The sequence below is a fragment of the Vipera ursinii genome (assembly GCF_947247035.1).
Source record: "Vipera ursinii genome assembly, chromosome: 8".
In the NCBI taxonomy this organism is placed as follows: domain Eukaryota; kingdom Metazoa; phylum Chordata; class Lepidosauria; order Squamata; family Viperidae; genus Vipera; species Vipera ursinii.
In genome coordinates, this window is record NC_139519.1 from 17804091 (window position 1) to 17814889 (window position 10799).

The 10799-nt window shown below is 44.0% G+C and overlaps 1 protein-coding gene across 17 annotated transcripts in view; it reads left to right on the forward strand.

The window, feature by feature from the left end:
* The window catches only part of ST3GAL4 (ST3 beta-galactoside alpha-2,3-sialyltransferase 4), a 118107-nt gene extending 107982 nt beyond the window's left edge, over positions 1 to 10125 (forward strand). For 16 of the 17 annotated variants that reach the window (XM_083368500.1, XM_083368493.1, XM_083368490.1 and 13 more), the window contains 4 exons: positions 2262 to 2357; positions 3482 to 3671; positions 5253 to 5396; positions 7682 to 10125. In XM_083368500.1, the coding sequence (XP_083224626.1) occupies positions 2262 to 2357; positions 3482 to 3671; positions 5253 to 5396; positions 7682 to 7930 (679 nt within the window). In that variant the 3' untranslated portion in view covers positions 7931 to 10125. The remainder of the gene's footprint in view (positions 1 to 2261; positions 2358 to 3481; positions 3672 to 5252; positions 5397 to 7681) is intronic. The other variant, XM_083368497.1, reaches the window with a different exon arrangement.
* Positions 10126 to 10799: the final 674 nt, after the last annotated feature.

Genomic DNA, 10799 nt, shown 5'->3' on the forward strand with positions numbered 1-10799 from the left:
ATAATAATAATAATAATAATAATAATAATAATAATTAATAATATGATGATGATGATGATGATGTTGGAAGGGACCTTGGAGGTCATCTAGTCCAACCCCCTGCTCAGGCAGGAAACCCTATACCAGGGGTAGGCAACCTTGGGTCTTTTATGATTCGTGGACTTCAACTCCCAGAATTCCTGAGCCAGCCATGCTGAGGGGAAAGGGAGAGGTTTCCAAGCTGAGCCATGCTGGCTGAGGAATTCTGGGAGTTGAAGTCCACGAGTCATAAAAGAGCCGAGGTTGCCTACCTCTACCCTATACCATTTCCGACAAATGGTTGTCCAGTCTCTTCTTTGAAAACCTCCAGTGTTGGATCATTCACAACTTCTTAGAGGCAGGTTGTTCCACTGGTTAGTTGTTCTAACTGTCAGGAAGTTTCTCCTTAGTTCTAGGTTGCTTCTCTCCTTGGTGAGTTTCCATCCGTTGCTTCTTGTCCTGCCTTCAGGGGCTTTGGAGAATAGCTTGACTCCCTCTTCTTTGTGGCAGCTCCTTAGATATTGGAAGACTGCTATCATGTCCCCCCTCGCCCTTTTTTTTAAGTAGACTAGACATACCCATAAGTGTGATGGCCAGTTTTAAGTCAATAATTTTGGTGCCATGGAAACATCGAAACAGTCACTAAATGAATGGTTTTATGTTCGAGGATTATCTCAATCCCTTCCCTTCTACTTCTTGCTTCATTTACCCCTCCCTGCTTTTTTTCTTTAACCACTTCTGCTTTTTGCATGGCTAGGCTTCATCCACTTGTCAGACAGCTTCTGCTGGCTCTCAGCTTGCCTGTAGAAGCCTGTAGCGCCACTCCTGTTCCTCCACCCCCCCCCACCCCCAATGACACCTTTAGGCTCCTTATTGGGACTCTCTCAATGCTGTCTAATGTCTGTGTGCATTTTCCCATTTAGTATGACCGTAGTACTGTTTTTTGTCCTTCGCAACCTATCTCAACTTATCTTATCTTACCTTACGTTATCTTATCTACATTGTGTTTGTTGATTTATTATATTACATTATGTTACCTTACCTTACCTACATGTCTATGGAGACGCTCAGTCCTGCAAGTCATGGTGTCTTCAGCTCTGACTGGATGGTGGGGAAATGGAAGGATTTATATTCCTTGCAGACAGCTGGTCATTTGCATTCTTTTAGAGAATCGTTGAAGCCACTCCCCACCGTCCAGTCAGAGCTGAAGAAGCTTCTTGGGTGAGAAGCCAAATGTCTTCAAAAGGAAAAAACAAGAAAGTCCAGTTGCCTCTGGAAAAAGCACTTTTGGGACTAGGTTATATTATGTTACATTAATAATATAACGTAACGTAACATAACATAACACAACATAACTTTCTTTACTCCTCCCTTTTCTTGGTATTATTATTATTACTATTATTATTCTGTTGCTTTGCATGTACACTCAGAGTTTCTGCACCGGAGACAAATTTCTTGTGTGTCTAATCACCCTTAGCCAAATAAAGTATTCATTCATTCATTCATTCACTCATTTATTTATTTATTCGTTCATTCATGCTCAATATTTCCCACTTAAGGCTTGCCTATCTTCAGATTGCGATGCCTGCTGGGGTTATCATTGCAAAGCAATGTGGTCATGCAGGAGAGGACAGGCTGCCTGCAGTTGGCTAGCAGCTGGGCTGATAGTGCCCTGTCTCTTTAAGACCCCTCCCTGGCTGCCCCAGCTTTCCAGGGATGATAAAAAGCCCAGCAGAAAAACAGTTGTGTGTTGTGGTTGTGTTGAAGGTGTTCTAGGAGTGAGAAGGGAGGCAGTTTCTGTTACTTTGTGGAAAATAAAGCCCCTTGAAGCAGCCTAGGGCTAATAGTCAGAAATATTGTTCTTTAGCAGTGAGCCTCACACACTGTAGCAGTCTAGTACTTCCTTGGGAAGTGTGTGTGGAGGAACTGTGGCTACCACCCATTGTGTACTTGTGTTTAGGTTGCCTAAAAGCCAGGCAGGCATGTGTTGGCCCTCGGGAGCTTTGGCTGCCTAAAATAAACTCTGGCATCATTTTTTAAACTATTGCACTGCTTAGTGACAGCAATCCCAGCCCCCAGTTGCCGCCGTAACCCAAGGACTATCGACCTAGAGATTGAGCAAAGCATATACCAGAGATGCTTTCATCACTGCACGGAAGAGCACTCGGTAAATGCAGGCGATGAGTTGTAACAGTGAAATGTGATGTGTGGTGCATTAAAAGTCCTCCTTGCCTGTTTTGCAGCTTGAAGTGCCGCCGATGTGCAGTCGTTGGGAACGGCTACCGGCTGAGAAACAGCTCAATGGGAGAAGTCATTAACAAATACGACATTGTGATCAGGTATCGAGAAGCAGATGATGTTGATCTGTGTCATTTCCATGTATGTCACGGTGGACCAGAGAATTACTCACAATGGGAAACCCGGACCTGGCCGTATTAGGGCATATCTTTTGTTTCGGAATACTTGATGCTGGGATGCTGTTTCTGCCAACATGTCAATATACACGAAGTCCTTGACTTACAACTGTTTGTTTAGGGACTGTTCAAAGTTAACAACAGCACTGAAAAAAAGTGATGTATGACCGTTTTCCCCCCCCACAACCATTGCAGCATCCCTAGGGTCACATAATCAAAATTCAGACCTTGGCAACTGGCATGTATTTATGAAGGTGGCAGGGTCATGTGATCCCCTTTTGTGACCATCTGACCAGCAAGGCCAATGGGGAAGTCAGATTCTTTTAATGACTGCATGATTCAGTTAACAGCTGCAGTGATTCGCTTACACCTGTGGCAAGAAAGGCCGTAAAATGTGGCAAAACTCCTTTAACAACTGTCTTGCTTAGCCATGAGAATTTTGGGCTTCATTGTGATCATAAGTTTATTTTGTCAAGGTTCCAGCTGACGAACCCAACCATGCAAATACCTTCAAGGCTTTCCGAACCGTCAGTGTAAAACTTTATTGAGTACATCATTTTGGCCCGCATGCAAGCAAAACCAGCTCTAAGAAAACCTCACCTAATCCCATATAGTAAAAGTATAGAATTCCCCCTCCTCCTTCTTGGTCAGGTCATGTTGCCCAATTAGGTGGAATAATATTGTTATGAGAAAGTGTCTCTTGGTCTGGCCAGACACCTGGTGAACTGTCCTTGGTTCTCATGGTCTGCTTTCTTGATCTTTTGAAGTCTGCGTTCCGATACCTTTCCCCCCAAGTTTGTCGGCAAGCTGAGAAGCAATAATTGTCAAACTAGCAAAAACGTGCTTCAAACTTGACATTTAAAAAAAAATACTGAACCAATTCTTGAAGAAAAAACATGCTCTGTTCTCATGTTCCATGTGCCCTGCCCAACCGACCAGTGGCCGCTGTTCCGGCACCAGTTTCTTATAGCTGGAATATTTCCTTATACATGAATCCATGCCCACATGACTTTATGCCCTTGTGTATCACCTTCTCTTCCTCTCTCCAGGCTGAACAATGCACCAGTCCACGGTTACGAACGTGATGTGGGCACCAAAACCACCATGCGTCTTTTCTATCCCGAGTCAGCACATTTCAATCCTCAGACTGATAACAACCCAAACACATTGCTGGTGTTAGTGGCGTTCAAACCCATGGATTTTATGTGGATGGAGACAATTCTCCACGACAAGAAAAGAGTAAGTGGTTAGCGTATCTTTTTTGTGTGTGTGTTTAATCATGGAAAAAAGGGACGCGGTGGCTCAGTGGGTTAGGACGCTGAGCTTGTCTATCAGAAGGTCGGCAGTTTGGCAGGTCAAATCCCGAGTGCCACGTAACAGAGTGAGCGCCTGTTACTCGTCCCAGCTTCTGCCAACCTAGCAGTTCGAAAGCACGTAAAAATGCAAGTAGAAAAATAGGGACCACTACGGTGGGAAGGTAACAGCGTTCCGTGCGCCTTTGGCGTCTAGTCATGCCAGCCACATGACCATGGAGACGTCCTCGGACAAGCGCTGGCTCTTCGGCTTTGAAATGGAGATGAGCACCGGCCCCTAGAGTCGGAAACGACTAGCACGCATGTGCGGGGGAACCTTTACCTTTACCTTAATCATGGAAAAGGACACAAAGCCCACTTGCCCCCCAAAAAACCCAAACTCACTGTGGATTTGGAAGTTCTTTTCTTCCACCCTCCAAAGCAGAGCGTTCTGTTAGAAATAACGATTTGTTTGTGGGGTTGAACGTGGGATGTCCAATTTTGGTCTCATGCAAATGATGCTCATTAACCAGATGTGGACAAGATCTATGTTCTTTGTCTGATTTCCTTGCTCATCCGTGGTTGAAACAACTGCTTCACTAAGTCCTTCTGTGATTGGAGAAGGCAGAAGGAAAAACTCTAAGGAACGGGAAGAAGAGCTGTCTAAATAAAGATAATTGTCGAATCAAACAAATCTGACTCCCCAAGACAGGAAGGGAATTTGAGGATGCTTTCAGATAAGACCTACCTTAGTTTCCATCAAGATAGAGGTAGTTCTCAATTTATGACCGGCTGCTTAGTGACCGTTTGAAGTTACAAGAGACCTTCCTGGAGCTACTTGCAACCTGGTTCTGAAGTTCCAAGAGCTGCCCCCCCCCACCTCGTGGTTATCGCAGTGTCCTCTGGTCTCACAACTGCATTTTATGAAGTTTTTGCCAAAAAAACCTCAGCATTTACTTCCAATTTTCAGCAAAACCATCCCATAGCGAACCAGCGATTCACTTAATGACTGTAGCGTTTCCTTAACAGATGCTGTAAGAAAGGTGGTAAAACCAGGTTGGTCATGGGGGTGACCTGTTTTATAACCATCGCAACTTATGACCGTGAGGGACAGACTTCATCGCTGTCTTAAATCGAGAACTACCTGTAAAGAGAAGAAAGGGAGAGACATATCCAAACTCGCAAATCCTCTTTCTGTAACCTTAGAATAAAAGTAATTTGAGCTTGCCTTCTTTTAGTTCCCTGTTTCGTCTACCTTGGAGGGCTGACAACCTCACAACCCCAGTCAAGAGAATGCTTGTTCTGTATTTCTTGAGCATTTTTGACGCCAAAGAGTAGGAAGCCGCAGAGAACGTGAGGAACCAAACGGGAGATCAAGTGTGCAAATGGAACACCAACATGCTTCTCCTAAAATTGGAGAAGTAGGTTTTTTTTCCTGCATTACTTTTCGTTCTCTCCTTATTTCACCAGGTTAGACACCTATGCTTTTGATGTGTGACTAATTTCCCTGTGTCTGCTATGTTTCCAGATTCGGAAGGGTTTCTGGAAACAGCCACCCTTAATTTGGAATGCAAATCCTAAGCAAGTACGAATTCTGAACCCATATTTTATGGAAGTCGCAGCTGCTAAAGTGCTTAAGCTTCCAATGAAACAGTTGTGGAAGCTTAGAGAGGTAAGGAGAGATAGCCATATGTACATGTGTGGATGAGAGAGAGAGAAGAGAGAAGAGAGAATTAGAAGTATGAGTATGCAATGAAGGGATGGATTATTTCAGACATGTCAAACACAAGGCCCGGGGGCCAGATCCGGCCCGCGAAGTGGTTTCATGTGGCCCACGAAGCCATCCTGGAAACAGTGAGGGAACGGCCTCCACTGCCTTGGCCCTGGCCCAGAGACCCTCCTTCTGCCAGAGACCCTCAGATCTGTCCCACTCCTGCCCAGGCCCCCATAGGCACCCTTGATGCCAACCATGCCCACCCAGTAGGCCATACGCACTCTAGCCACATCCACCCAGTAGGCCACGCCCACCCTGGCCACACCCACCTGGCCCCCTGAGGGCAACCGCAATGCTGATGCAGCCCTCAATGAAATTGAGTTTGACACCCCTGGATTATTTGAATACGTGCTTTGAAGCCAACATATTCTTTTTCTCACTTTGGGATATTCTTAAAATTGGGATCCAAAAGTGCTTCCCCCCCCCCGGACTTTTCCTCCCCCCATAGACCAGGAGTGGGGAACCTTGGCTCTTTTATGACTTGTGGACTTCAACTCCCAGAATTCCTGAGCCACCCCTGCCACAGACACTTAAAATTGGGAATATTTCTAATTTGTGGATTTATAGGTAGTCCTTCACTGATGACTGATGACCCCTGATTCGCAGTCATAAGTTATTGCAATTGTAACTGGACCAGATTTATTTATTTTTTACTTTTTGTTTGATGGTTGTTAAAGTGAAGGGTGTTTTTTTTTGCTGTTGTTGTTAAAGCAAATGTGGCTTTAAAGGAAATCTGATGATTAAGCAAATCCATTTTCCCTGGGGGGGGTGTTTTTGATGTTGTTTTTTTTGCCAGAAACCAGAAGTAAGTACCATAACCGTAAAAAAAATAATTAAAAATAGTGATTACCTGACTGTGGCACGCTTTAAGTGGCTGTAAAGATGAGCCAGTTGCCAAGCACCCAACCTACAATCACCTTACCACAGTGTGGATATGTGCAGCTAACATAACTTTTTTTAAAAAAGGTCATAAGTAGCTCTGGGGGTGGGCTGTTGTAACTTTGAACAGTCATTAAGTTACTTGCTTGAAAATCTTAGGATCCTGCCCTCCTGCCACATGATCAGATAATTTCCATGACGGAAATTTAAACATTTATGAGGAAGTCTTCTGCTAGTTGTTATGTAACTGCATAACTACTTAATTTTGTTGTCAGCTGCACAATGACAATAAAAATATTGCATTCTGCACTGTCTTTAAAATCTGCACTATGAAAACAGATCCTGATAATCCATCTACTTGTTTCATTTTTTTTAAAACAAATGAGTCATCTGTAATATTTTTATTGAAGTTACTTCCTGAAGTCTTGGTAAACAGTGAGAAAATCCTTGTGAAATAGGTCTTAAGTAAAAGTGTAGACTTTTCATGCTCTGCTTAGGCATTTCCCCTATAAATAATAGAAGCCAAATGATAATAAGATAGGCAAATAACTAATTTGAGTTAGGTTTGCTATGATCAACTTTTCTTTATCCAAAGAGATTGAGGCAGATTAACGTCTCTGCGTAGCCACAAGCTTTACTGGACTATCACGCTACCTCCTAAGATTGATCTGAAAATTAAAAGCCACAAATTGTTGAAAATATTGACCATGGCCCTTTAAAAATGGGCAGGTAATGAATTGAAGGAGTTTCTATGTATGTTGCTAGTAAAAAACTAAACAATTTTGCAAATCCTCTCTGGACAATTTAACCAGGGTTACTACAGATAGTCCTCGACTTACGATCACAACTGGGCCCAAAATTTCTGTTGCTAAGTGAGACATTTATTAAATGAGCTTTGCCCCATTTTGCAACCTTCCTTTTGCGACAGTCGTTAAATGAATCACTGCAGTAGTTAAGTTAGTAACATTGATGTTAAGTGAATCTGGCTTCCCAATTAACTTTGCTTCTCGGAAGGTCGCAAAAGGGGATCACGTGACCCCGGGACACTGCATAACCGTCATAAATATGAGTCAGCTGACAAGCATCTGCATTTTGATCATGGGACCATTGGGGGGATGCTGCAATGGTTGGAAGTGTGAAAAAACAGATGTAAGTCACTTTTTTCAATGCCGTTGTAACTTTGAATGCTCAACAAAAGAACTGTTGTAAGTTAAGGATTACCTGTGGATCATTTGTTCTGAAGTCTAAGTGAAGCCAGACTGCCATGTATGGAAGTCTCAGTTATCACATGTCTCTTACTCTAGAAACCAACAACGGGATTAGTGGCTATCACCGTCGCCTTGCACTTTTGCGATGTGGTAGATATTGCTGGCTTTGGATACCCCAGTTCAGACGACAAGAAGCAGAGTATTCACTACTACGAGCATGTTACAGTGAAGTCTATGGCTGTGAGTAACCTCATTTCTTCTCTTCTAAAGAAGATAAGGGAACTAATTCGTACCGAAACAGTTCCGGCCTCATATCTCTCTTTAATAGGTCGAGGGATATATTAGCTTCTTATCCATATACATAGTTTCTTTGCATGAGACGACACACATCGCGTCAATCCCAGTTTCACCGAACAGAGAAACTCTAGGTAGCAGCTGTAGAATGTGGTAATATTGTAAATCCATTTTAAAACAATACACTGCAAGTAGGCTGCCTTTTTTTGGGAAGCAGCCTACTGTAGTATGTTAGGATTCCAAAGCGGGTAAATCGGAAAGCCAGAGTTAATGGAAGATGCTCTGGTTTATGTGTTTATGCATTTTAAAAACAAAGAAAAAAAATGGCCTGCTGCTTCTACTAATCGGTTTTCTCTTATCTTATTCCACAGTCTTCAGGGCATAATGTCTCCCACGAGGCATTAGCAATAAAACAGATGCTTGAATTGGGACTCGTCAAGAACCTCACTTATTTCTGATGTAAGATGGACAGCCTTTATGTTCACGTCGAGCTGGGCCTTGTGCCAACAGGACGAAGCCCTTTGTGGCTGGCCCATTCTAACCTATAACCGTCGCTTCCATTCCAATGCTGACTGGTGCAGAGGCCTTGCAGTTCCCTGCAAACGGTGATCAGGCTGGATGGAAGTGTACGGCTTCTAAATGTGTTGACAGCTAAGGGTAGAAACAGTCCTGTACAGAACCTGGGTGATACCAGCAGTCGGAAGCTGGAGTCTTTCTTCCTTATTAAGCACTTGCCCTCCACAGAATCTTCTTCATTGGGATAGTTGCAGAATTTGCTTTGCCATCTAACTGAGAGGTTCCTGCATTCACCAGAGGCACCTTTGGAAGATGAGAGCTAAGTTGCTGTTGATGGGCCTCAAAGAAGATACGATGCAGTTTCCCATGGTGATAAAGTGATTGTCCCATAAGGTTGTTTCATTAATCATTCTTCCCTTCCTCGGTAAGCCAAATAGATGGGTGGTTGTTTGTTATTTTATTTATCGTGTTGGATGTTACCCAACAGGCAAGAGGCAACTGAATGAAGGATTATTAGCTGTCTGCCACCTTGCTTCCCTGTCTAGATGAAGATGAGACAAAGTACGCCGGTTCAAGGCTCTGGGCAATGCAACCGTCGAGGATGCCCAGGTAGAGGAGATAGTGAAGTTTATTTCTCTCCCGTCTGATTGGTTGGTTTTAGAGACCAGGTTGTAAAGGAGACTACCCAACAGTATTTGCTGGCAGTTTTTATACTTAAAACAGTAGAGTTGAATGGACGTTTTATGGGTTTTTTGTTTTTTTTCGGGCACAGACTCGGCCACAAAACCCTTCTGTGAAGGACATGTTGTTTTGCCCGAGTAGCACATACCTGATCTTAAATATAAGGAGTAGATTTCTTTCCTTCCCATCAAGTGGGGATGACTACCCAACCAGAATGGATGGACAATGCAAAAGAGCTATCCTGGCCAAAGTTAAGCAAGAAAAGGAAGAGCAAGAATCTCTCTACGGAGAAGGAGTCGGCAGAACCCCAAAGCTACGCAGCACTTTTGCCGGTCTGTCCCGTGGTTAGGAAGGGGAACAATGGTCATTCAGGACAAAGGCTAATCTCAGGGGCCTGAAAGTGAAGGTTGTTTTGAAGGAAGTTGCCTTTTCCTAGAGGTAGGGGAGGGCAAGCGGGGGGTTGGGGGGGGTCCAGGCATTTCAGATGTGCCAGTCTGATTAGGATTGGATGTGTTCTCTTCGTCCCCTTTAATCTCCAAGGTGGCATCAAAGTGTATTTACTGTATATCTTATATATATATATATATATATTAAGTGCACTTGTCAATCAAAAGCTCTGATTAAATATGGGAGACCTGGCAATCTCCTGTTTCTCCCTCGAGACGGAATCGACCGCGTAAGGTACAAGAAGACCACAAGACCACCCTCGCTGTACACCATCTCCATGTACTTGTGCAGCCAACGTGCCTTAGCCATCTTCGCAAGTGCCCGGATTTGAGGTGGCCTGCTGGCAATGCAAAGCTCCAGCGGCTGAGACCAACTGATTCATTGCCAAGAAGATGGATTGCTGAGAAGGACTGCCCGTGGACTTGACATTTAAGACAGGGTTCCGGATTCCTCCTTGGAAATCGGGAGGAGGAAGGGATTGCTTATTCAATGGCGATTCCAAGGGGTGGGGGTTGAATCCCATGAGGAAGTGTTGGATGTATCTTTCCTGGCCAAGCGATACAGCAGTGTTAAATAATTTAATAAATTTTAATTTAAAACAGTCCTTTGTGAAGTGCCTTTGTAACATTTATATTATACAGGCGGGGGGTGGGGTGGGGAGGACACGTTTGCAGTCTTCCCATATTTGAGGGGCTGTCACAGACAAGAGGCGGAGGGCTGATTTCCCAAAGCACCTGAATGCAGGACAAGGGGTAATGGAAGCTTCTCAAAGAGAGACAACTTACAAAAACTAAAAATTCTACATGTAGGGAGACATTTCCTGACAGTGAGAACAATCAATCATTGGAACGGCTGGCCGCCTGAAGTTGTGGGTGCTCCATCACTGAAGGTTTTAAAGAAGAGATTGGACAGCCGTTTTTTCCGAAATGCTATAAGGTCTCCTGCTCGACCAGGGGTTGAACTAGAAGGCCTTCAAGGCCCATCACAACTCTGTGACACTGTTCTTGTGCCTTTCCTTCAGGGGATAAAAGTAGCACGCGTACAGTTGTAATGGACAGAAGGAATAACTTGGATGAACAGGAGGAAGAAAACAATCAAATAAAAGAAATTTGAATCTGAGTCAGAGCATAACTTGAAAGACCCTCCCTAGTTCTGACAAAGGTAAAGAGCCTTGGTGGAGCAGTGGGCTAATGCCTCCTTAAGTAACACCAGCTGCCTGCAATTAGTGCAGGTTCGAGTCCCACCAGGCTCAAGGTTGACTCAGCCTTCCATCCTT